General features: G+C 45.4%; 1 protein-coding gene across 1 annotated transcript in view; it reads right to left on the minus strand.

The window, feature by feature from the left end:
• Window positions 1-27,895, minus strand: part of gckr (glucokinase (hexokinase 4) regulator) — a 95,212-nt gene that overhangs the window by 7,833 nt on the left and 59,484 nt on the right. The window contains exons 16-18 of the mRNA XM_078541988.1: window positions 13,237-13,317; window positions 12,985-13,134; window positions 8,721-8,855 (exon numbers count right to left, since the gene is read on the minus strand). Coding sequence (XP_078398114.1) covers window positions 8,721-8,855; window positions 12,985-13,134; window positions 13,237-13,317 — 366 coding nt within the window. The remainder of the gene's footprint in view (window positions 1-8,720; window positions 8,856-12,984; window positions 13,135-13,236; window positions 13,318-27,895) is intronic.

Consider the following 27,895-nt stretch of genomic DNA (forward strand, 5'->3'; position numbering starts at 1 on the left):
CCTGCTGGTAGGACAGGACATACCCTGAGATGGTGATGGTGGTGTCTGAGACACTATCTGTAAGATATAATTCCATGAGGATGACTATGACTAAAGAACAGGTCCTCAAGGGTTATAATCTCCGGATTGCTACCCGAGCCACGTGTAAATTGGCAAGAAATCGATAGCAAGAAATGACGTAGGTTCAGATGATGTAGAATCTGTGTGGGTAGAGTTGAGGAACCGCAAAGGTAAAAAAAACATAATGGGAGTTATGTACAGGCCTCCGAACAGTAGTCAGGATGTGAGGCACAAGATACGCCAGGAGATAGAAAAGGCGTGTAAGAAAGGCAAGGTTACAGAGATCATGGGGGATTTCAATATGCAAGTAGACTGGGAAAATCAGGTTGGTAGTGGATCCCAAGAAAAGGAATTTGTGGAATGTCTACGAGATGGCTTTTTGGCGCAGCTTGTGGTGGAGCCCACTAGGGAACAGGCAATTCTAGATTTAGTGATGTGTAATGAGGCAGATTTGATAAGTGAGCTTAAGGTGAAGGAACCCTTAGGAGGAAGTGACCATAATATGATAGAATTTACCCTGCAATTTGAGAGGAAAAAGCTGGAATCAGATGTAATGGTATTACAGTTGAATAAAGGCAACTACAGAGGCATGAGGGAGGAGCTGGTCAGAATTGACTGGGAGATGAGACTAGCAGGAAAGACAGTGGAACAGCAATGGCAGGAGTTTCTGGGAGTGATTTGGGAGACACAGCAAAAATTCATCCCTAGGAAGAAGAAGCATACTAAAGGGAGGACGAGGCAACCATGGCTGACAAGGGAAGTCAGGGACAGCATAAAAGCTAAAGAGAAAGCATACAATGCGGCGAAGAGCAGTGGGAAACCAGGGGATTGGGAAGCCTACAAAGACCAACAGAGGACAACTAAAAAAGAAATAAGGAGGGAGAAGATTAAATATGAGGATAAACTAGCCAGTAATATAAAAGAAGATTGCAAGAGTTTTTTTAGATGTATAAAGGGTAAGAGAGAGGCAAAAGTGGACATTGGGCTGCTGGAAAATGACGCTGGAGAAGTAGTAGTGGGGAACAAAGAAATGGCGGAGGAACTGAATAGGTACTTTGCATCAGTCTTCACGGTGGAAGACACGAGTAACATCCCCAAAGTTCAAGAGAGTCAGGGGGCAGAGGTGAGTATGGTGGCCATTACCAAGGAGAAGGTGCTAGGAAAACTGAAAGGTCTGAAGGTGGATAAATCACCTGGACCAGATGGATTACACCCCAGAGTTCTGAAGGAGATAGCTGAAGAGATAGTGGAGGCGTAAGTGGTGATCTTTCAGGAATCACTGGAGTCAGGGAAGGTCCAAGAGGACTGGAAAATCGCTAATGTAACCCCCCTGTTTAAGAAGGGAGTGAGGCAAAAGACCGGAAATTACAGGCCAATTAGCCTGACCTTGGTCGTTGGTAAGATTTTAGAGTCCATTATTAAGGATGAGATTTCAGAATACTTGGAAGTGCAAGGTAAAATAGGGCAAAGTCAGCATGGTTTCATCAAAGGGAGGTCATGCCTGACAAATCTGTTAGAATTCTTTGAGGAAGTAACGAGTAGGTTAGACAAAGGAGAGGCAATGGATGTTATCTATTTGGACTTCCAGAAGGCCTTTGACAAGGTACCACATGGGAGGCTGCTCAGTAAGATAAGAGCCCATGGTGTTAGAGGCAAGGTACTAGCATGGATAAAAGATTGGCTGTCTGGCAGGAGGCAGAGAGTGGGGATAAGGGGATCCTTCTCAGGATGGCGGCCGGTGACTAGTGGAGTTCCGCAGGGGTCAGTATTGGGACCACAACTTTTCACTTTGTATATTAATGATCTAGATGAAGGAACTGAGGGCATCCTAGCTAAGTTGCAGATGATACAAAGATAGGTGGAGAGACAGGTAGTATTGAGGAGGCTGCAGAAGGATTTGGACAGTTTAGGAGAATGGGCAAAGAAGTGGCAGATGGAATACAACGTGGGGAAGTGTGAGGCCATACACTTTGGTAGGAAGAATAGAGGCATAGACTATTTTCTAAATGGGGAGAGAATTCAGAAATCTGGAGTGCAAAGGGTCTTGGGAGTCCTAGTCCAGGATTCTCTTAAGGTTAACTTGCAGGTTGAGTTGGTAGTTAGGAAGGCAAATGCAATGTTGGCATTTATTTCGAGAGGACTAGAATATAAAAGCAGGGTTGTGCTGCTGAGGCTTTATAAGGCTCTGGTCAGACCACATTTAGAATATTGTGAGCAATTTTGGGCCCCGTATCTCAGGAAGGATGTGCTGGCCCTGGAGAGGGTCCAGAGGAGGTTCACGAGAACGATCCCAGGAATGAAAAGCTTAACGTATGAGGAACGTTTGAGGACTCTGGGTCTATACTCGATGGAGTTTAGAAGGATGAGGAGGGATCTGATTGAAACTTACAGAATACTGAAAGGCCTGGATAGAGTGGACGTGGGGAAGATGTTTCCATTAGTAAGAGAGACTAGGACCCGAGGGCACAGCCTCAGAGTAAAGGGAAAACCTTTTAGAACAGAGATGAGGAGAAACTTCTTTAGCCAGAGAGTGGTGAATCTATGGAATTCACTGCCACAGAAGGCTGTGGAGGCCAGGTCATTGAGTGTATTTAAGACCGAGATAGATAGGTTCTTGATTGGTAAAGGGATCAAAGGTTATGGGGAGAAGGCGGGAGAATGGGGTTGAGAAACTTATCAGCCATGATTGAATGGCGGAGCAGACTTGATGGGCCGAATGGCCTAATTTCTGCTCCTATGTCTTATGGTCTTATGGTCTTATGTCAGGCTGTTACTTGACTAGTCTGTGAGACAGCTCTCCCAATTTTGGCACTCGCTCACATGTTAGTAAGGAGTACTTTGCAGGGTCAACAGGGCTGAGGTTGCCATTGTCATTTTGGTGCCTAGGTCGATGTCTGGTGGTCCGTCCGGTTTCATTCCTTTTTTGCAACTTTGTAGCGGTTAGATACTACTGAGTGGCTTGCTAGCTGGATGCCACTTAAGAGTCAACCACATTGCTGTGGGTCTGGAGTCACATGTAGGCCAGACCAAGTAAGGACGGCAGATTTCCTTCCCTAAAGGACGTTAGTGAACTAAATGGGTTTTTACAACAATTGACAATGGTTTCATGGTCATCATTAGACTTTTAATTGAATTCAAATTCCACCATCTGTCGTGTTGGGATTTGAACCCTAGTCTCCAGAGCATTACCCTGGGTCTCTGGATTACTAGTCTAGCGACAATACCACTATGTCATTGCCACACCCCCCCACCCGATGGCCGACAGAGAACGAAGACAATGGAGCAGAGAGCGACTGAGGTTCCTGGCTGCGCAGAGGGAGGAGCAGCACCCTCAGGAAGAAGTGATGGCTGGGGCTCCTGCACAGGCTGCCAAAGACCCACAGTGAGCCATCGCTGGTCAGTGCCTTGACCCAGAGTCTATAGACGTCATCTTTCATTCCTGCAGATGACTAAAAAGCAATGAGTCCGAAGACTGCGCATGTCTAGGGAACCGGTCGGCCACATTTGCCAGCTACTGCAGGATTTGGCACCACCGCTATATGGAGAGCATCCACTGCCAGTGACTGTGAAAGTGACTGCGGCGCTCAATTTCCATGCCAGTGGCTCTTTTCAGGGGTCCACAGGTGACCCCTGTAGGAGGTCACAAGCCTCCAACCATGAATGCCTCGATGGGGTCACAACTTTGTGCATTTCGCCTGGGACCAGGACAACCAGGATGTAATATCGATTGGATTCACCCAGATCTCGTGTTTCCCACAGGTGCAGGGTACAATCGACTGTACTCACGTGGCACTCAGGTCTCTGTTGTTATACACGGTAGACTACAGCAACCGCAAGAGATTCCATTCGCTGAATGTGCAGTTGAAGTGTGACCACCCGAAATGCATCCTGTGCCAGAACCGGTCTGGTGGAGTCCTGCGATACAATCCGCAGTGGGTGTCACGCATCGTCATCGCCTGCTTCACCCTTTACAACCTGGTGCTGCAACGAGGAGAGGAGCTGGGTGAGGAGGAGATGGAGGAGCTGCCCACCAATGAGGAAGACACTGACAGGGATAAGGGTGAGAAGGTCCTCAAAAGCGGTGATGATGAGGATGAGGCCCTCGCACTGGCCAGATGAGGCAGGTGCGCTCGGGAGGCCTTCATAGCTATTAGATTTGTAGAGGATGATGATGACATGCAGTGAGGAGACCCCATAGAACCCATTGCACCTGTGAACGTTTGCCTCCAGTCTGGCTTATGGCAGCACACTTGCGCTCTGTGATCAGGGTCATATCATAGACATGCAGCCATGAAACTTTAGAAACATCTGATCCTTTGTCCGCCTTCAGCACCTGAGCCCTTCAGCAGCACAGCATCGGTAATCACAGATGTTGAAGAGATGGGGACCAGCCCCACCTTAAAGGTGCTGAGAGCACACAGAGAGAATGAGAGAACTCTGTGGCACCTCCCCACAACATTCTGGCAGCAATGACAAGAACCATCGAGATGCAGGTGTCAGTAATGTTTCCCGGGAGTGTGAGGCTGGACCATCACTTTGGTTTGAAGGCTGCACAGAGCACAGGGAAGAGGCCCTGGACTGGGACACCTGCCTTTTATCTTGTACAGAAAGGTTACACATCTGAGTGACACGAACACTGCTCATCAGAACAAGGAGCCATAGGCAGAGGGGCATACATGGGAGTTTATTGACAATAGTGAACAATATATACAAGTGATTAACATCTATGCCCATGCTGTGCAACTAATTTTTCTTAACTTTCTTAACCCTGCCACTACATCTTGGTGCTCCTTTTCCCCTACAGCGGAGGTGGAGGCATTCTGCCTACAGCAACGCCCTGTCTCTGATGACCTTAGCGATGGTCCACTGGAGGGCTGAGACCTGCAGGCCCAGGGCCCTTTTCAGGGTCCTGCTGTGTGGCAGTACCCTTTTCAGCCGGGGGAGTTGGAGCTGCTGGCGTACAGGGAGTGGGGATTTGGATGGGCTGTACACTCCCGGAGTCACCTGGATGGATGCCCCAGAGTGTGCATCTGCTGATCCTCCTCCCTATGGGTGCCCGAGGGCCCCAGGCTGACTCCTTGAGGAGAAGGGGTAGCTGGAGTGAGATTGAGCTGCCCGGCTCCCCTCTTGCCTCCACACTGTTGGAGGCCAACTATGGCCTCAGCAATGGATTTGAGCCTACATAGCAGGGCAGGAGCAACATCCTGGACCAATGTTTCCATGGCGGCCACCATCCTACCAGTGTTGCCTTCGATACTTTGGCATGCTGGTGCTATCACCTCAGCATGAAGGCTGGCGGACTTCTCCATCGTGCCTTGCAATCTGAGGAGTGCAGCGGACATCCCTTCCTGATGTTCCCGAGCTTGCCTTTGCAGCTCCAGCAACCGTGGCATGACCAAGTCCAGAGGCTCGTCATCTGACTCGGACTCAGCAAAGTTCTCATCTCCAGCAGTCCTCTGAGTGCCGGACACCTGGGAAGTCCCTACTGTGGGTGAGACAGTGCAATGTGCTCACCAGATTGTGATCCCGAGGATATTCTATAGCTATGTCCCACCGAGGCGTGTGTCTCTGCACTGCTGGAGGGTGTGGGTGACGCTGTAAAGGGACTTCAAGGAGGGTGCCTCCAGATTCCTCTTCTGAGGTTTCTCTAAGGCTTGAGTCAAGGACCTGGGTCATGGACTCCCTCAGCGGTTCCCTAGGTGTGCCTGTGGAAGCAAGGAGAGATAATTAGTGCATGTCAGTGGCCTGTGAAACAAGACACATCACTCACAGCATGGTTGTCTGATGGAAGTTGCACTGCTGGATGCTCACTTTGTAGACCACTGCCAACCTCACCATTAGCACAGGACCGGTCCAGATCGTTGCCGGCCAACTGGATGTTGCTATTTTCAAAGTCCATGAGGACCTTGATTTCAGGCATTCTTCCATCAGTGTGTGACCTCTCCCTGTTGTTGTGTGCCAGCTGGTCCTGCACGAATACAGATGGAGAGAATATAAGCAGGACACCTGCCAGGCCAGATGATAAGTAGGCCTGGCATGTCTGGCTGGTGAGTGGTCCCATGGATCGGATGAGGACTATGATGTTGAGTGTGAGAGTGAATGGTGATGTCCCTTCAACCGGCAGTGAGTGAGATCCCTGTGGATGCGTGATAGGTTTGTGAGTGTGTGAGTTGTGAGTGATCAGAAGAGTGACTTACCTGGTGGAATGGAGGAGATCATTCGTCCTCTTGTGGCACTGGGTCAGTGTCCTCTTTTGAAGGGCATTGGCACTGACCATCACTGCCACCACCTCCCAAGCCTAGTTGGTCACGCTACTGCCCATCTGGCAGCCAGAATGGGGGTAGAGGGCATCCCGGTGGACCTCCACGGCATCCAAAAGGCATTCCAGTGATGCGTTGCTAAACCTGGGGGTCTGCAGTCTTTTTTCCTTTCGTGGACATCTTCCCTGCAACAGTCGTGGGCTAGAAGCACTGAGATCTGGTGCGCGCAGCTGGACTTTAAATATGGCGCCTGGCAAGATGAAGCAGCGAGGTGATGGAAGGCGGGAGAATAAGAGCCTGCCCGCCATGGAAACAGCGTGTTTCCAGGGAATGCATAAATAATGTGGCGGGTTTGGGATGATACAGTGTGAAAACCCGCCATCGTGGCCGGTGGGTAAAACATCGTTTTACCTGCCCACTACCGCACTTAGTGCAAATCTGGGATGATTCCACCCTCTGTGCCTGTCATTCTATGAGTAGGGGTGCAACCCAAAGTAATTGTTAAACAGGATGGAGAATAAATGCAGCCTTGCCAGCATTGCCGACATATTGAAAATAATTAAAAGAGAAAGCAGACTTGGAGTTACAGCTTTTCCTCTGAGGACAATAAACCCAAATAAGGTTAGTTGTTATTTTGATCCTGAATCTTCCTTTTTGTGGCACTGCACACTGTTACTGTACTGTTAATTTTCCTTTATCATTAGAGATGTCAAAAAAGTCTAAATTCTGGAGACTTTAAAAAGAAACAAAAATCAGGAAATATTGTAAAGGAAAAATCATTGTTTTCTTAACATTACTGTGGGGTCCTTAAAAGCAGGCTTATTGGGGCTGTAGTGTGTGTATGTGTGTGTGTGTAGTTTAATTAAACTATAGACAGTCAGACTGCAAGATTTGAATAATCAAAAGGGATTACGTGTAAAACAGGCATTTGAAATGGAGATGGGTTAGCGAGGATGAAGTCTCAGCAGATACGGTGTGAATGGAATTTGCATTATTAGATAGGTTGAGATTGAGAGGTTATTTGATTTGCAAAGGGACATGACAAGATGTTTACAACTGGCAAGGTAAATAAGGCAAAGTTATTAAGTTTATTTTTCCCGATAGTGCTGCCATAATGACAACATGAAAGATTTTTATATTCTGGAAAAAGTAACTTCCAAAGTAAGGATAAAATAATGGGATTTACAGATCAAAAGGGAGAATTATATTTAAAGAAAGATGGAAAGCTGTGTGGGGAGTGGCAGTGTGAGATCTTGGAAGGTGCACTGTGTGAAACAGGCCAGTGGAAAAGCCTCTAGCTACCCTGGAGAAATTTGTTGTCCCAGTAACCAAGGTTGTATTAAAAGCCTCTGGAGTTGTTGAGTAAGAGGGAGAGGGAAGCTGTGAAATACCCCCCTACAGTAAGAGGCTGGCTGTTATATAGATTAAGAAACTATTTGGACCGTTGCCTGGAAGGGGTGTTTAGTCGGAAGTCTGGTTAAGTAGAAGTCTTGTGAAAACTGTTATAAAATTAAATGTAACTGTGTAACTGTAGTCTTGTGTGTTTAAGTTTTCTCTTCTTTTGTTAATAAATGTTTTAATTTAACCTTTAAAAACTCAAAAGGTGGTAGCGGACTCATTACTTCTGACTTCAGTGCACAAACCTTCTCGTAATAGATACAAATTGCAATATCGTTGTGATAGCGTGGCCAAGTTTCCCTTTGGGATTTGGTCAGCCTGGCAAATACTACCTGCCATTTCATAACAAATTCAGTGGGACCATCTGCATTCAGAGGTGAAAAATCAGTTTGGCAGTTCAGAAAAAATATCCTCTGTTAGAATTACAAAAGACAAGTAACCTTATTTACAGGATTGGCCAAACGAAGAGGAGAAGAGACAACAACAAAGAACTGTAAATGTAAATAGACAAGATCATGTCAGGTTCCCTTTCTGGGTCTTTAGCCCCCCGAACCCTCCTTACCTTGGCAGTTAAGACTCTGCCCTGCACTGTCTGCAATCAAAGGAAGCAGGCAGCTTTTTTTTTTAACTGTTATTCAAAGTATGAACCCCAGGGTATAACAGCAAGAGAAGGAATGAATAACAGCATTAGAAAAGTTGGAAAATGAAAGTCTCAATGTTGCTATCAGGTTTTCTTATTTTCACCCTTGCTTTCTGCATCTGCGTTTTCTCTCTCCAATATATATTGTTAATTTGGTAAACGTTTATTGTGTAGTATTGAAATTTTTATCTGTGTTACTTCTTTTTATAATCTCTAAATTACTAACATGCCTGTAATGTGAAAACAGCAGGATTGCCGATTCCAGCTGACCCAACTGTATTTGAACTGTGCTTCCACCCAAATTTAGTGATGAAAAGCTTCTGGTGAGCTAGCTTTGTTATGTTGAAGTTTATTCTTCTTACCTTGTTCATTGTTGCAGCATGCTGAATATGTTTTGAAATTTCCACATTTTTTATCTTTTCGCTCAATTCATCAGTTTCATAAATAGCCTGTAACAATCTCTCAAAACATTTGGATTCGGTCTGGCCTGTAAACCTCTAATGGGAGAAAAAAATACAAACACATACTTTTATTTCAATTAATGCTTATTGGGACTGCTACCGTCTTTTAAGCTTTTGATTTTTACACTCATCAAAATGAAAGATATTAGCACTGGGAATGTCAGCATTAATTACTATCAAATTATATTTCATGGGGCTAGAGGGAAAGTAAAGGCCCCCTCCTAACAGGGATGGCTTGTCCAAGTGGGGGACAGAATTTTCCAATTTTGGGGATGGGGCTGGTCCCTTGGCTGGGAGAATCAATCCCAGGGGAGATGATATCAGATGATGGGGGGGTGAGGGGGGGCTCCACTTGGGGAGTGAGGGGAGGGGTGATTTGATTGATGGGGGCGGAAAAGAGGAACTGGGGTGGGAAGAGGGTGCTCGAGGAAATACTCGGCTCTTCTTGGCCCTTAAGCAATGCTGTAAAGGCACTTACCTCTTTTCCCCAAAGTTTGCAACACTTCCCTTGGGCTGCTGGGTTTCCCAAGGCAAAGGGAACACAGCAAACTGTAATGGAAGTTAAATGTGATGCTCCTAAATAGCTAGCATCTCACCTGAGATCTGCCTCCATTAAACCCAGTGGGCAGATTGGAGGTGAGCTGGGTCAGGTTTGAAATTTTTAAAATCCTTACATCTCTCATGTTTTTATGGTTAAAATTACCCCCAAAGCTTCCCTGCTCTGTGCCAAGAAGGTTCTTCAACTCTAACCCCAGAGTACTTTTGCACTTTGCTCACCAGCAGTTCACATGGGCCTCCAAGTGAGATTGTCAATTTGTGCCAAACCTTGAGCAATTTTGTTCTCTGGTCGTTAATTGCAAAGTCAAAAGATTAAGTTGTTGATTCCTAGTTGAATTTTTTTTTGTGATCTTTATGGTGGTTACAAAGAAGTACATTTCTAAAATTAATTATTAAATAGTTAGCAACTCAGCAGGTTGCCATCCTATTTTATGCTAAACGATAAAGGACGGGATTTTCCAGTCCCGCCAGCGGTGGGCATCGTCAAGGGCAGGGCGGGAAAATTTGGAGAGTGGCCACAAGTCAATTGACTTTTTTGATGCTCTCCAAATTTTCCCATCCTGCCCGCAATGATGCCCACCTCTGGCAGGACTGGAAAATCTCAACCTCTTCTCATCAACACATAACTCTGGGCAGAATTTTGCCCTTGATGGGCGGGCGGGCAGCCGATTGCTGCTGCCGAAGCAGGCCCCGCTGTCATTTTGAGTGGGCGGACCAATTAAGGCCACCCAGGTGGCTGCCCGACGGGAAGCGCTATGCGCTTCCTGCGCGGGGTGTGGGGAGGCATTCCCCAACTGTCAAAGTGCGCTCTTTCGTGCACGCACGTGAAAGACCGCACATCTCCCTGAGACTAAGAGCTGTCTCAGGCAGATCAGTGAAAGTTTTATAAACATCAAAAATAGAAAAATAAAAAAAATATTAACATGACCCTCTTATGTGACAATGTCACATGAGATGGGACATGTTAATAAATCTGATTAAAAATTTATTAAACTTTTTAAAAACAGACATGAAACCTCATCCCACCAGTGGATGAGGTTTCATGTTTTTTCAGGAGCCCGCTGGGGCTTCTGGCCTGCCCGCCAACTTTAAGGTTTCCAGCAGGACCCCGCCCCCAACTCGCCGACGGAAAAAGTTCTGGCCTCTAAATTTATTCAAGGTTTGAGTAGTACTCCTATACCTGGAGAGGGTCTCTCAGAACTCCCTTGCACTCTATCCCAGGATAGAATACAAGAAATCTGATAGGCAAAATTCATTTCTCTCTTCATTGTAACCTTTACATCTCTATTTAATGAATAATCATCGTGGTCACTGTTCCCATTCACGTTAATCTCTTGTTCATCTTAAACCACAGATATGTTTTACCACACACTGGCCTACATCCCTGCTGAAATCTAGACTCTTCGTATTATTTTCTGACTCTGTTGTCAGGATTTCAAAACTGGGCTTGTTACTTCTCAGCGGTTTCTCTTTTTGCTACAGTCTATAAGCTTTTAAGTTAAGGCTTCACGTAACCCAAGGACTATTTTCCAAGTTGGGTTAAACATTAAAAATTATAGGGGTGGTCCTGCTGGAAACAAAAATGGTAAAATGTTTCCTCTCAGCTTTCTTACTTTTATCAATCTTGACAATGTTTTTCAGTTTGGGTCCAGGCCCTTCAGCTAGGTTCTCGATTTTTCTTCTGCGTGGGCATGGGGAGGTGTCATAGGTGGGGGTTGAGGAGTAGGGGGTGATGGAGGAGTGGACCAGGGTGTCCCGGAGGGAACGATCCCTACGGAATGCCGTCAGGGGGGCTGAAGGGAAGATGTGTTTGGTGGTGGCATCATGCTGGAGTTGGTGGAAATGGCAGAGGATGATCCTTTGAATGCGGAGGCTGGTGGGGTGATAAGTGAGGACAAGGGGGACCCTATCATGTTTCTGGGAAGGAGGAGAAGGCGTGAGGGAGGATGCATTTCCCCTAACTTAGTCTACTGCATTCGTTGCTCCCAATGCGGTCTCCTCTACATTGGAGAGACCAAACGCAAACTGGGCGACCGCTTTGCAGAACACCTGCGGTCTGTCCGCAAGAAAGACCCAAACCTCCCTGTCACTTGCCATTTTAACACTCCACCCTGTTCTCTTGCCCACATGTCTGTCCTTGGCTTGCTGCATTGTTCCAGTGAAGCCTAACGCAAACTGGAGGAACAGCACCTCATCTTCCGACTAGGCACTTAACAGCCTTCCGGGCTGAATATTGAATTCAACAACTTTAGATCTTAAACTCCCCCTCCCCCCATCCCCACCCCGTTTCTCCCCCCTCCCTTTTTTTTCAATAATTTATATAGATTCTTCTTTTCCCACCTATTTCCATTATTTTTAAATTTAAAACTAAAACCTTGTTAGTCTTTCCACCCCACCCCCACTAGAGCTGTACCTTGAGTGTCCTGTCTTCCATTCTTAATTAGCACTTTTCTTAGACAAATATCATCACCTTCAACACCTCTTTGATCCTTTTGTCTGTGACATCTTTTGATTATCTGCTCCTATCACTGCTTGCTTATCTCCACAATCACCACACCCTCAACTTCTCTCTCCCCCAGCCCCCCACCTTAAACCAGCTTATATTTCACCTTTCTCCTAACTATGCTTCAGTTCTGCCGAAGGGTCGTGAAGACTCGAAATGTTAACTGATTTCTTCTCCACCGATGCTGCCAGACCTGCTGAGTTTTTCCAGGTAATTCTGTTTTTGTTTTGGATTTCCAGCATCCGCAGTGGCTTTTAGCTTTTTGTTTTTATCACTGAAACGCTCAGTGCTGCCTGGGTGGGGAGTGAGGAGGGCGAGCGCAGAAGTCAGTGCATGCGTGTGGGTGCGCTCGGTGAAAGCTCCCTGAAGGCACAGAGCAGCCGCAAGGAACTGAAAATGTCTAACATTAGAAATAAAGATTTTAAAATTAAGGTAAGCATGGCCCCTCATGTGACCCTGTCACATGAGCAGGGACATGTTAAAAATTAGATTTAAAAAATTTTGTTTTATTTTTAATTGCCATCGGAAACCTCATCCCGCCCGTGGATGAGGTTTCCTCAAAAATCCAAAGGCCTCTTGGCCTTTTTGCCCGCCCGCCAACCGTAAGGTTGGACAGGCAGAGAAAACTTCATTTTAATTAATTTATTAATGGTTTCGGTGGGCACGCTGCCGACTCCCGTGTGTGACTGCTGACCAAAATATCACGCAAGTGCGCGACGGCATTGGGATGCTTGCCCGACATCATCGCGCGCTATTTCACGCTCGTGCATGTCAGGCACACTCCCGCACACTGGGTTGAAAATCCAGCCCATGAGACTATATAATTTCATTATCCACATCATTTTTGGACATGGAATTTAATTAAAACTATGGCTGGAATTTTCCAGCGCCCCCACCCCCTCTCCCACCCCGCCGCTGACTATGGTGGGCTCCCAAGTGACAGGGCTAGCAAGCCATTGAAATCTCCATTCACATCGGTCAGGCTGTGAGGGCCTGGAAAATTCTGGCCTATAATTTTATAGCAATAACCATTTAAATTTGTGAACATTTAACGTTAAGTTTGTGATGATTTTGAAAGCACAACTTTACTTATTTGCACCCTACCTGAAGGATGTTCAAAGCCCGTCCAAATAATTTGGAGTTACTGACTTTGAGGTCAATCATATAATTGCAGTAGATTTTCCCTTTCAAAACATGTGAACCTGTACTAATTGCATTCAGCATCCATTTTGTACTCAGTTCACGCTGAAACATCTGTGAAGAACAAAGTAATTTTTAATGATCATTACAGACCCTTAGACATCAGTAACATTCATGATGGTCTAGAATGGTTAGGCAGTGACAAAAGGGTATTACCTGAATATAGCACCCTTCATAGCTGGATGTTACTGGCCAAGTGACATTGATTGTAATAGAAAACAATTGCTTCAGCTGCTTCTGGCAATTAATAGAAAAAGAAAAACATCCTTAAGAAAACATGAATTAAGAAATGGTCGTTCAACCCACTCCATAAGCAGATCATCTACAATTTACCAGCAATGGACTTGATCTTAGCCTTTTAAACTCCCATGGGAAAGTCTACGTAACTTCTCTCTGATTCTCTAATGTGATCAAACATAACTCCAGAACATCCATCCACCTGTAGTATTTACTGTTCAAACTTCACCTGCATTCCTTCTCCTGTCCTTAGTCCCAGCAACAGAGGAACCAGTTTTTAGTATTTCTCTGGGGGATTCCTCTGATCTCTTGCCAAAGTTGCAACACGTGTTTGGAAGAATCTCACTAAAATCAATGCCCTGTGATTTTAACATGGGGGTGTGTCCACTGGGATTTTTTTGCCTTGGGGCCTGTAGGTAAAACAATTATGTAATCCTGGCTAGATGCAAGCCACAACCATTAAGGGGAGCCTTTATATCAGTCCAAAACTAAAAAAAGCTTATCAGGTTGCAAATGGGTGCTCTGTTCTCTCTAGCAATTAGACAGAATTAATATCAATCACAAAACTGTTGTGATTGTTATAAAAGGCCTCCCTGATTTGACTCTATCTTTGAAACCTCTGACCTTACATCTTCTTCCATACCATTTAATCTTCCAACTTTGTACTTTTCAGAATTTCCCCAAGCTGCCTCTTTCAATCATGATTGGAGGCAAAGTACTTGATCTCAGTTTCTGTGACTCCCTTCCCAAACTCTGCTATCTCTTTGCTTCTTCCTCTTCCATTGAAAATCTTCTCAAATCCTATCTTTGTGAACAAGCTGTAGTTTATTACAATTGCCTATGTTGCCCTCTCAGTTTCTGTTAGAGCTATAAATAAAGTTAGTTCAACAGTGCTTACAGTGAGTCCACATGGTGGGTCTTTTCCCAGTGCAGTGCACAACAGAAAGGTGGCAATGAAGCTAGGATGGAATTTTTCTTTTAAAGAAATTGAGTGCTGAAGAACACTGTGAAAAACTTTTTGGAACCCCCGAAAGTTGATTTTGAGGAAGATTGAGAGGTTTGAAAGGTTGGTCGCTGTGCACATGTGCAGCTGAATGAGTCAGCACAGTTTGTGACTGAATGAAAATGAAATGACACTGAAGGCACATTCTGGGACAATGAGGGAATTCAACTGTAAGAAAGAGGCCCTGTGTAACTACGAACAAAGATTTGGCAGAAAGTGATTAAAATAGGAGAGACGAATAAAATAAATGTTTTCCTCACCATGATGGACCGGATGCTCTTGATATAGGGCGGAATCGTCCCAGATTTGCACTAAGTGCGGTGGCAGGCTGGTTTTCCCCACTGGCTGGGATGGCGGGTTTTCACGCCGTATCATCCCAAACCTGCCGCATTACCTACGCATTCCCAGGAAACACGACATTTCCATGGCGGGCGGGCTCTCATTCGCCTGCTGTGTCATCACTTCATCACTTCATCACGCCAGACACCACATATAAAGTACAGCCGCGCTCAGTGCTTCCAGCCCAGGACTGCAGCAAAGAAGACTTGGCCCCAAAAGGCAAGAAGACTGCGGCCTTTGAGTGCATTTTGGACACCGTTGAGGCCTGCTGTGATGTCCTCTACCCCTACTCTGGCCGCAGGAGGGGCAGCTACATTACCACTCTGGCATTGTAGGTGATGGCAACAGTGGTCTGTGCCAATGCTTTACAGAAGAGGTTGGCCATCCAATGCAGATAGAGGATGAACAATCTCATCCATGCAGCCACGGTATGGCAAACATCTCATTCACATAATCAAGCCCATCACACACTCACTACCGTCTCACTCACTGCCAGCTCAAGAGACATCACGGCTCATTCTCACATATACCCTCAAATGTCCATCTAGCCTCATCTCCTCTGGAGACTGCCTCCTCAGTCCTCACCATCTTGAGGCCACTTGCACAGATCAACATGTGTCCCCACACATACCCTGGGATACCCCACTTCCCCAGCACAGCCCTCACCCTGCAGTCTCCTCCCTTGCCTGAGGTCACTTCTCCCCCTTCCCTAAACAAGGCCTAGCCCTGCAGCCATTGAAAAGCCACCCACATACGGCTGATCTGGTAGGTAGAGACCTACCCGTGAGCCCCCCTAAAAGTGTGTTTTTCTCATTCATTCACGGGATGTGGGCTTCGCTGGTTAGGCCAGCATTTATTGCCTATCCCTAATTGCCCTTGAGAAGGTGGTGGTGAGCTGCCTTCTTGAACCGCTGCAGTCCATGTGGTGTAGGTACACCCACAGTGCTGTTAGGAAGGGAGTTCCACGATTTTGACCCAGCGACAGTGAAGGAACGGCGATATATTTCCAAGTCAGGGTGCTGAGAGACTTGGAGGGGAACTTCCAGGTGGTGGTGTTCCCATCTATCTGCTGCCCTTGCCCTTCTATGTGTTAGTCATTGTGGGTTTGGAAGATGCTGTCTAAGTGGTGAATTCATGCAGTTCATCTTGTAGATGGTACACACTGCTGCTACTGTGCGTCGGTGGTGGAGGGAGTTAATGTTTGTGGATGTGGTGCCAATCACGTGAAATGCTTTGTCTTGGATAGTGTCCAGCCTCTTCAGTGTTGTGGGAGCTGCACTCATCCAAGCAAGTGGGGAGTATCCCATCACACTCCTGACTTGTGCCTTGTAGATGGTGGACAGGCTTTGGGGAGTCAGGAGGTGAGTTACTTGTCACATGATTCTTAGCCTCTGGCCTGCTCTTGTAGCCACAGTATTTATATGGCTAGTCCTAGTTCAATTTCTGGTCAATGGTAACGCTCAGGATATTGACAGTGGGGGATTCAGTGATGGTAATGCCATTGAACATCAAGGGGCAATGGTTAGATTCTCTCTTGTTGGAGATGGTCATTGCCTGACACTTGTGTGGCGCGAATGTTATTTGGCACTTGTCAGCTCAAGCCTGGATATTGTCCAGGTCTTGTTGCATTTGGACATGGACTGCTTGAGTATCTGAGGAGTTGCGAATGGTGCTGAACATTGTGCAATCATCACCGCACATCCCCATTTCTGACCTTATGATGGAAGGAAGGTCTTTGATGAAGCAGGTGAAGATTGCTGTGCTGAGGACACTACATTGAGGAACTCCTGCAGTGATGTCCTGGAGCGGTGATGACTGATCTCCAACAACCACAACCACCTTCCTTTGCACTAGGTATGACTCCAACCAGCAGAGAGTTTTCCCCCTGATTTCCATTGACTCCAGTTTTGCTAGGACTCCTTGATGCCACACTTGGTCAAATGCGGCCTTGATTTCAAAGGCATTCACTCTCACCTCACCTCTGGAGTTCAGCTCTTTTGTCTATGTTTGAACCAAGGCTGTAATGAGGTCAGGAGCTAAGTGGTCCTGGCGGGACCCAAACTGGGCATCAGTGAGCAGGTTATTGCTAAGCAAGTGCCGCTTGATAGCACAGTTGATAACCCCTTCCATTACTTACTGATAATCAAGAGTAGATTGATGGGGCAGTAATTGGCCGGGTTGGATTTGTTCTGCTTTTTGTGTACAGGACATATCTGGGCAATTTAGTTAGCCTAACAGCTGCTATAGGGAAATGTTAGAAGCTATTATTAAAGATGTTATAGCAGGGAACTTAGAAAAATTCAAGGCAATCAGGCAGAGTCAACATGGTTTTGTAAAAGGGAAATTATGTTTAACCAATTTATTGGAGCTCTTTGAAGGAGTCGCATGTGCTGTGGATAAAGGGGAACTGGTGGATGTACTGTACTTAGATTTCCAGAAGGCATTTGATAAAGTGCCACATCAAAGGTTATTGCAGAAAATAAAAGCTCATGGTGTAGGAGGTAACATATTGGCATGGATAGAAGATTGGTTAGCTAACAGGAAGCAGAGAGTTGGCATAAATGGATATTTTCCTGGTTGGCAGAATGTGAAGAGTGATGTGGCAAAGAAGTCAGTGCTGGGACCTCAACTTTGTACAATTTATATAAATGACTTGGATGAAGGGACCGAAGAAATAGTGGCTAAATTTGCTGACAATACAAAGATAAGTAGAGGATGTAAGGAGGCTACAAAATGACACAGATAAGTGAGTGGGAAAAGATCTGACAAATGGAGTATAATGTGGGCAAATGTGAAATTGTTCATTTTGGCATGAAGAATAAAAAGGAAGCATATTATCTAAATGGTGAGATATTGCAGAGCTCTGAGATTTAGAGGAACATGGGTGTCCGAGTGCATGAATCACTGAAGGTTAGTATACAGGTACAGCAGGTAATAAAGCTAATAGAATGTTATCATTTATTGTGAGGGGAATTGATTACAAAAGTAGGGAGGTTATGCTTCAGTTGTACAGGGTATTGGTGAGACCACATCTAGAGTACTGTGTACAGTACTGGTCTCCTTATTTAAAGAAAGATATAAATGCATTAGAAGCAGTTCAGAGAAGGTCTCCTCTCATTCTTCTAAACCCCAATGAGTACAGGCCCAACCTACTAAACCTCTCCTCGTAAGAAAATCTCTCCATCCCCGGGATGAATCTAGTGAACCTTCTCTGGACTGCCTCCAATTCCAGTTTATTTTTCCTTAGATAAGGGGACCAAAACTGTTCACAGTATTCTAGCTGTGGTCTAACTAGTGCCTTATATAATTTTAGCAAGATTTCACTATTTTTATCTTCCATTTCCTTTGAAATAAAGGTCAGCATTCCATTTGCCTTACCTATTACTTGCTGAACTTGTATGCTAGCTTTTTGGGATTCATGCATGAGGACCCCCAAATCTCTCTGTGCTGCAGTTTTCTTCAATATTTCTCCATTTAAATAATATTCAGGTCCTGTATTCTACGTGCCAAAGTGCATAACCTCACACTTTTCCACATTATATTCCATCTGCCACATTTTGGCCCACTCACTTAACCTGTCTATATCCCTCTGTAGACTCTTTGTGTCATCCTCACCACTTGCTTTCCCACCTATTTTTGTGTCATCTGCAAACTTGGTGATAGTACATTCATTTCCCTCATCCAAGTCATTAATATATATTGTTAAGCTAACTGGCCTATAGTTACCTGTTTTTTGTCTCCCTCCCTTTTTGAATAAGGGTATTACATTGGCAGTTTTCCAATCCTCTGGGACTTTTCCAGAATCTAAGGACTCTTGGAAGATTACTACCAGTGCATCCACTATCTCTGCAGATACTTCCTTTAATATCCTAGGATGCAACCCATCAGGTCCAGGTGACTTATTGGCCTTTAGCCCCATTAGTTTCTCTAGCACTTTTACCCTAGTGATAGTTATTGTATTTATTTCCTGGGGTGTGTTACTTCTTAGATAACATTCTAATTGAGTATGGTATCAAAGCTAGGAAGCACAAGTGTTGCTTCATGGTATCAAATGCAACATACCTGGGTCATTAAAGAGATGGTGAAGATGTCCACCCAATGCAAGAGAAGGTTGAGGGAAATTTGAAAGCAAAGAGACTGGAGGACAAAGAGGCACATTCATAGGAATTATTGTGTATTATTCTAAGTTCGTCCTAGACTTTGCTAATGCATTGGCTCCACTATATCAACTGCTCAAAGATGGAATAGTTTGGTCTGTTGAATACCAGAAAGCATTTGAAGAAGTGAAGAAAGTACTGACTAATAATGTTGTTTTGATCCAATATGATCCCAAGGAACAATTCATTTTAGCATACGATGCCTCACCACAAGGGTTGGGTGTGGTGTCAGCTGACATAATGGAAGATGGTGTGGAAAAGCCCATAGCAAATGCTTCATGAAGTCAGGGAAAAGTTACTCACAAGTTGTGAATGAGGCATTAACAATCATATAAGCTATTACAAAGTTCCACTAATACCTCTACAGTAGGAAGTTCATTTTACTGACCACCAAACCTATATGATCATATTTGGTTCAAATAAGAGAACACCATCTCCAGAGGCAGCCTGGCTTCAGAAATGGCCATTGATTTTGATGGTCCATCTGTGCAATATCATAAGTCAGCAGATCATGCTAATGCAGACATTCTTTCAAGATTTCCTGTGAAGACTGATTCATTTCTCGCCACCAAGTTGCCTGTGAATTATTTTACATAAACAAATGACATCCCAGTGTCTGCCAGAAAAACTAGCGAAAAAACTTGCAAGGATGTTGTGTTTAGCAAAGTGGTCCGTTATGTCATGAATGTTTGGATTAAACAGTGTGATGATGAGCAATTACAGGAGTATTTCACACGTAGAAATTAATTTGATTGTAAATCAAGGCTATCTCCTTTGGAGATAGAGTCATTATCCCACCAAGGTTTAAAGAAAGATTGTAAGGGGAGCTTCATCATGAGCACACAGGGATACCCTGTATGAAAGTAGCAGCAAAATGCTATTTTTTGGTATCCAAAGGTAGACAGAGATATTGAAGGATTGGTGAAAAGTTTTAAAGTGGATCTGAATAATAAATAATCCAACTAAGATTCTTTTCATTCCATGGTCAAACACAAGAATACCATGGGAATGAGTACATGTCGATTTTTTTGAAGTGGAAGGAAAAGAGTACCTTCTGAAGAAGATATTTGGAAAAAAAGTCATATTCAACTTGAAACTTTAACATGGTTTCTCTCTCACAGATGCTGCCAGACCTGCTGAGTACATCCAACACTTTCAGTTTTTATTTTGGGAAGAGTACCTTGTTTTGATAGATAGCTATAGCAGGGGGACAAATGTTGAGTCTTTGCCCAATACCACAAGTTATTGAGCTTTTGAGAAGTTGGTTTGCAATATATGGGTTGCCAGAGGTGTTGCTGTCAGATGATGGTCCACATTTTACATCAGAAGAGTTTTAAATACCTCTGGATAAGAATGGAAATCATTCTAGTACCATCATATCACCCTAAATCAAATGGTGTTGCCAAAATATATATTTTTTCAATTTTTCATAGCATGTGGGTGTCACTGGGAAGGCCAGCATTTGTTGTCCATCACTAATTGCCCTTAAACTGAATGGCTTGCCCACATTATTTCAGAGGACAGTTAAGACTCAACTACATTGCTGTGGGTCTGGAATCACATGTAAGCCAGACCAGGTAAGGGTGGCAGATTTCCTTCTCTAAAGGACATTAGTTAACCAGATGGGTTTTTATGACAATGAACAATGGTTTCGTGGTCACCATTGCTGAGACTAGCTTGTCAATTCCAGATTATTAATTGAATTTAAATTCCACCATCTGCCATGGCAGGATTTGAACCCATGTCCTCAGAACCTCAGCCTAGCCCTCTGGATTACTAGTCCAGTGACATTACCACAATGTCATCATCTTCGCCCTTGTAATTGTGAAGATATCTTTGCAGAAATATTTGCTAAATGACACGCTAGACAGTAATTTCTATACTAACACAGACAAGACAATCTTTTGTTCTCTTGCAGTATAACCCCGCAGTCTACAACCTTACAATTTAGTGTTTACACAGTCTTCTAGGACAAGCTTTAGGCCCGGATTTTTGCTCCCTAATTGGGAATACAGAGACTGGACTTCACCCAGCTCCGCCAACCCGACCCAGGGAAAAAATGCCCAGAAGTTTGGATTTTCATTCTGAAATTAGAGGTTGGGCCTGCCATCCCCAGAACGAGGGCGGAGGCTACTGGGTGCAGAGGCAGGCTGAGCAGAAGGCCTGCATCTGTGCTCTGGCACTTTGTTGAAATTATTTTTAAAATGATTCAAGTGAAGAAACAGCCCTCCAGCCCTCATCCCTGCATATGCACACAGACTCACCATGCCTCATCCATGCAAACCTATGTATGTCATGCCCCCATCACTCCCCACTTTTCCTCATGCCCCCATGCCTCCCATTGACCCCATGGCCCCTTATAGCCACCATGCCAACTTAGAGCCTACTCGTGCCAACCCATGCCCCCACCTACCAGCCTTTGCCCTTAGCGCCTCCATGCCAACTTACCTAGTATCCACCTTGGGAAAAGCTCAGGACCCATAGCTGAGATAAAATAAAATTGTGTCTATTGATGATATCACTATTTTAAAAAAAAACACTCTTATTGATAAAAATAAACATTCAATATATTGAAATTCCATCAACTAATCTCTTATGAAGACAAGGATATTTATATTCTCTAACCACTTGGGGCTGTCAATCAAACTGCTAACTTAATAGGATGTAAAATCAGTCACACAGCACAAATCCTATAACGATAACCCTCAAGCTTATGTCAACAGAGTGAAATGGCAGGCACTGTTTTTTTTCAAAACACCACTCAAATGTTTTTAAAAAAAATTAAAGCCCAGCAGAATTCAATCCCTTGATAGCTTTGACAGTTCCAAGGAGCTTTGACAACTTCACAATTCATTGACAGCTTTGACAGTTCCACTTTTTACATGTATTAATGTATACTTTTAAGAATCCCAAAGAGCACCTGACCTACCCCCAAGGGTGCTTTACCACTCCTAAAGGACACCTTACCTCTGCAAAGGATGTATTACCTCTCCCAAAGGTGTACCAAGATGCTGGCATTGGGTGGGTTTGGCGGCATGAGCGGACAATATGATGAGAAGGCCAATAATCAGTTTCACGATGTATGAAACCAGTTTGCGATCGTCTGCTCAGCCCATCAATGGCGGGCTGCGTTCCCCGCCATCGAATGTTGGGAACCTCATTATAATACATCTGCATCTCATTAAAGCCTGCCAGAATCATCCCTGACATTGGATTGTCTGTCCACATTGGCGTGGTTGCACGCTGGTGCAGATCATGGCTTGACAAGTGTGATGTGCGGAAGTCGGAACGAAGTAAGCCAGGGCCTTGATCACATCGCGGACATCTGAGGAGCAGAAGATGCTGGGACCAGGCATGGAAGGGCAGCAACGGCATGCTGGAGGAACATTCATGGTATGCTGGGTGGGTTCTCATGGATATGGCTCCGCTGTGAAGCAGCTCACAGAAGTTGGAAAGTCACCATTGAGGGTCTGCTCACAACGGATGATGGTTGAGGGGATGGAGAGGAAGGTGTACCGGGGGCCAGGATAGAAAGGTTGAGGAACAACTGGGAGAGGAAGAGGTGTCAGGGTGGGGTGAGTTTGAGAGGAGGGGATGAAGGTGTCAGGATGGGAGGTTGGAAGGGGGGAAATTAAGGTGTCAGGGGGAGGTTGGGAGTGGGGAGGGAGTACGGGGCAGGAGGGATTAACAGGGGAGAAGATGGCAACTGGGGAGATAGGTGTAAGGGAAAGAGTTCGGAAGGAGGAAGGAGTGCGGAGAGGGTAAGGAGTCTGTGGGGAGGAAGGAGTGCGGAGAGGGGAGGGAGTCTGTGGGAAGGAAGGAGTCAGGAAGGAGGAAGGAGTAATGCTGGAGGAAAGAGTCAGGAGTTGGGGGGGATGAAGGGTAGTGGAAGAAATAAGAGTTTCTGAAGGAGTCAGGAAGGGGGAAGGACTAAGCGGGGGCGGAGTCTGGGTTGGGTGAGGGCCAAGGTGGGGGTTGTCTGAGTTGGGGGGGAAGGGGTCCAGAGGGGGAGGTGTCATGGTGAATGGGCAAGGGAGGTCTCTGATGAGTGCATGACTGCCTTCTGGGGAGTAAACTGAGGGCGGGCATGGAATGAGGGAATGCTGAGAGTGCCTGAGGGTGGTAGGGCGGGATGGTGCGGGTTTGACGGCAGCGTTAGAAGGGACGGCCTCGGCGAGGGTGCTTGGTGGGGACTCAGAGGCAGACACGGATCCTGGAGGTGGTAAGGGTGAGGTCGGGGAGGTGAATGTGGATAGGGGTGGGATTTTCAGGAAGGAAGGGAACATACACATTCACCTGGACATCCCCAAAGGAAAAGGGTTGTGGCTGATAGGTCCCAGAGGGGAGGTGGAATGTGATGCCAGGGGGATCAACAGTGATGAGGGAAAGGAAATGGGTGAACTGGGGGAGGGGAAAAGGCTGGGGACTGACGAAAAACTGAATCCAGACCGTGCTGTCCAAATCGAAAGGGAAATGACAGTCATGTTGGGCGAAATCAGGTGCTGCATGGGAGTGTGATCTTTGGGTGGGTGGAGGTGCAAGTCAGCTCAGATGGACAACTGAAAGTGAACCCCAGTAGGCAGAATTTAAAATGCTTACGAAATGGAGGTGAGTATGATACGAGAAGGATCCATGTGGGTGGGAGAGTGCTTGCACGAGGCTCTGAAATGCCCTGACACACACACACTTCTCCCTCTAGAATCACTCATTGGCCAACTGCTCCTTCTGTGGTGACAGAGGGTGAGGTTGAGGGGCTCACAAGCAAAGGGGACTTGGAGGGAGCAGGCAGCCTCAGATTCCTGAGTAGATGACCCAGGGGTGTCCAGCTGCCGGTCCTCCCCACTTCGGATGCCCGAGGACCTTGGCCTGACTTCTTGAGGGGAAGGCACACCTGGAGGGATGTCAAGGTGCCCTGTTTCCCTCTCGCATTGCCATTCAGGATCTCAACCATGGCTTCCATGATGGAGTGCACACCTCTGCATTTTGCTGGACTTGGGTCTCCATGGCCTCCACCATCCTCCCCATGTAGATCTCCATACGTGCACATGTGGGCACCACTTCATCAGAGAGCAGGCAGGCACACTCCTCCGATTCGTGAGCCACTCTGTTGAGGGCTTCCAACAGCTCTGCCTGATGTCCTCACACCTTCTGCTGACTCTCCAGGATGAGTTGGAAAGCCAAATCCAGAGGATCGTCATCTGACTCAAACCTCATAGATGCCTGATCCCCCGTGGTCCTCCGAGTGCCGGGGAGCTTGCACGAACCTGCCTTGTGCTCCTGCGGACATGTGTCCGTGCGGTAACCAACAGATTGTGAACCTGAGCATGCTCTAGATCTAGGTCTCACTGAGGTGTGTGTGTCTGATAGAGGGTGTGGGTAAGCACGGTGACGGGTCTTCCAGGCTGATTATTTCCAGTTCTTCAATGGAGGAGGTGTCCTCTTGGCTGGAGGTGAGGACCTGGATGGAGCTGAGGCCCTGGCTGGCTGAGGGTGTCTGTCACTGGAAAGAGCTCCCTGTGAACCAAAGTAGAGAATAGTGCATGGCAGCAGAGTCAAAAGCAGGAGGTATTCACTGCCGACCTCACTACCACCCATGTCTTCACCAGTTGGTGGAATGGAACGATCCTCAAAGTGAGTGAGGGGCCTAATATGGGCCACTCCAACCCTGGTCTGGGACTTCTTCCTGCTGATGTGAGCAGGCTTCTCCTGCATGAAAACAAATGGAGAGAGTGTGAGCAGGACATATGGCACTGCATGGAATGATTATGTGGTGAGCGGAGCCATGGACAGGATGAGGACATGAGATTGGGAGGGATTGAGCCTGATGGAGATGTGAGGGTGTGAGTTGAGAGTGAAGAAAAGATTGAGTTATCTTGGCGTAACGAATGAGACCATTCATCCTGTAGGGAGACTGGTTGGCTGTCCTCTTGTGCAGGACATTGGCGCTGACCACTGCTGCCACCGCGTCCCAGGCTGCATTGGTATTGCAGCTGCCCATCCCGCTGCCAGAGCGGGGGTAGAGGACATCATGACGGGCCTGCACAACATTGAAAAGGTGCTCAAGGGACGTGTCACTGAAGTGGGGGCTGCAGTCATTTTGCCTTTCGAGGCCACCCTGTCTTCCTTGTGGCAGTCCTGGGCTGGAAGTACTGAAGTTGTGCGCGTGGATGCATTTTAAATGTGGTGCCTGGTGTGATGAAGTGGCAAGGTGATGATGTGGTGGGCAAATGAGAACCCGCATCCATGGAAATGGCATGTTTCCTGGGAATGCATAATTAACGCGGCGTGTTTGGGACGATACGGCGTGAAAAGCCGCAATTGTGGCCGGCGGGTAAGACATCGTTTTACCTGCTCGCTACCACACTTAGTGCAAATCTGGGATGATTCCGCCCCATACCCAAAGGGATACTTTATTTCTGCAAAAGCGTTACCTGCCTATCCAATGAATTCACAAGGAATTCACAGCTCGATGAGCCAACTGGCCTACTCCTGCTCCTATGTGCCTCTGTTCAGACCTGCTTCTAGCAGGTCTAATCTGCACGCTTTGGGTTTCAGGCACTTGCCTTACCAAAATCACATGACTGCAGTCAGCTGCTGATTTATATGGACAGCTGCCTTCATGAACCACAGATGTGCGATTTATAATCTGCCTCCATTCCACCATTGCGAAAATGGTGGAGTCCAGGCTCAGGCTGCGACTTCCAGATTCGGGCCTCTGCCAACATTTCGCGCAGAGAGCCTCTCCATTTGTGCAAAAATTCAGGCCTTAGTTTGCTTAAATCTGACATCAATAGCAAAGTAACAGAAATAGAAGGCTAAGTGAAGGTGTGTTCTGAAATACCAGACATGAACTTAGAGAGTTCAGATGATCAGAAAAGCCACTGAGATGATAAGAAGGAGCATATGGTTGGAGTTGTTGCGAAGAGGCTAGGTGCATTCACACATCTAGTGAAGGTTGGAGAGAAACTCCATAAGTGTCATCTAGATCATTTGCTTGAAAGAGGAATTCAGACAAAAGGAGAGTATGATAAACCTCCTGTAGTCCAAATTCCCCCTGCAGTCCAAAATTAAAGTCAGAAAGAAAGTGAAAGTCACAACAAAACTTAAAGTTTGCCGGTATCATAGAGTCTACCGATAGATCAGGGTCTATGAAGTGATAGGTCTTGGGTCTACCAAGTGAGCCAGGGTCTGGTCAAACCAACCATTATCGCTGCCCCTAATATTAAGTGGTAGTCAAAGTTCAGGTTGATACAGTCAACAATGTTGAGGGACCAAAGTCAAGCTAATGGAAATGGACGAAGAACACAGACAGAAAGAGAAAGAAAACAGGTAGATTAATTGAAAGTATGTAGGAAGGAAGAAGAAGGAAATTGTTCTTTTCATTGTCACTTAATGTCAAATGATGACAGTTTTTTTTAAAGATATATTGATGTTAAAGAAAATCATTTTTACATGCAAATTACTCTTGATTACAGCAACAACAAATTTGCAACCTAATCTGTTAAATTTCAGGTATTGCTTATGTTGGTTTAGTCATATTTTATTCTGGGAAGTTATGTTCATGTACTATTTACATATCAATGTATAAGTTGTTTTTTAAGTGGAGAGTGAGTGTAGCATATTACAGCTGGCTTTCTACTGCCCTCTGTTTCTGTTGGGGAGGTGTAAATTAAGTTAGTTCAACAATGGCTACTTACAGTGGCTTGATGTAATACACAACATAAACTTATATTCACTTCCACTAACCTTTTTGCATAATGAAACCTCTGTTCAATTTTATCAATTTTAATCTATTTGCCTGCTCTCTAAAATGTGGTAGTTGAATTTCTACATTACAGTTGTGATACAATGTGAAGTCTGGTAATAGCAGTTTACAGGAAGATACAGGATATGCATATTTAGCTACCAGTTTTTCCTGTTTGTCAGTTGATTCAGCATAACTATATTTTCAAATCAGTGTAGTGAAGTAAAAGTTCAGGAGAACTGTAGAATCCACTTGAGTTGAACTACGATTCAGTTAACAAACTTTGAAAAATGATTCTAATTTTAAAACACTTGGTAATTTCCCTTCAGAAAATGATGTAATATATTTGAGGATGAAATTCTACTGCAGTCCTGTTACAGCTTCAGTGGGAGTGCGATCGGAGGGCTGAAAACTATACTGTGGTTTGCATAAATGCTGAGTCTTAGCTACAGTTTCTGTCTATTCCTTAAAGGCCAGGGATGCAGAGGGGTTGGGACTGGGGGTGGGAGTTGCCTCCATTAGGGCTTCCTGTGGCCTTGACCTGTCAGAGGTCTGGTAAAAGAGTAGTGGCTGGTAAACCTAGTAAAAATTGGAAGTACTGGCCAGTACTCCAGCGGAAATAGGGGCCCATGAAGGTTGGGCCTAAGTCATGAACCACCCTCACCCTTCAACCCCTTCCCCACCCCTAAGGAGAGGTTAGCCAATTAAAACATTTTTTCTTATAACATTATCTGCTCCCATTACATATGATGTGTGATTTTTTTTTCCCTTGGTCCTTCTACTTACGGAATAATAATCACCAGACTAAATTGTGCGAAATGGAGGGTCTTACTTTACTGTATAATTACCTAATGGTGTCCTTTTGCCCAAGTTACCAAGGTGCCCTTCTATATTTCCGTGAGGCACCAAACATGGGTTATGTCTGATATTTGATGTTAGTCACAGATACTTAGTGATGTTTCTCCTCCTTGATGTGATGCAATTTGATGGAGTTACATTTTGGAATCGAATTACTATTTCCTCTTGTGGCATCAATGTCAGCCTCAAGGTTACAATAACAATATGCAATTCAGCAAGTGGTACAACATGACTTCTGTAAATATTTTTGAAATTAAAGCAAATATACCAGAGGTTTAATCTTGGTGAGTAAGATTACTTGGCTGCTCTGAATTTAATTTTTGTTTGGTTTGAAGGGAGGCAAAATTAAGTATTTGAGGCTTACCTCCCCTAATTACAAGTCCTTAGTCAGAAAACAAATATTTAACTTTGCTAGGTTTTCAGTCAGGTCTGAACAAGAGTTTACAAAATTACAAATATCTGGGACCACATAATTCT

The sequence above is a fragment of the Cetorhinus maximus genome, chromosome 5 (assembly GCF_964194155.1).
Source record: "Cetorhinus maximus chromosome 5, sCetMax3.hap1.1, whole genome shotgun sequence".
Taxonomy (NCBI): domain Eukaryota; kingdom Metazoa; phylum Chordata; class Chondrichthyes; order Lamniformes; family Cetorhinidae; genus Cetorhinus; species Cetorhinus maximus.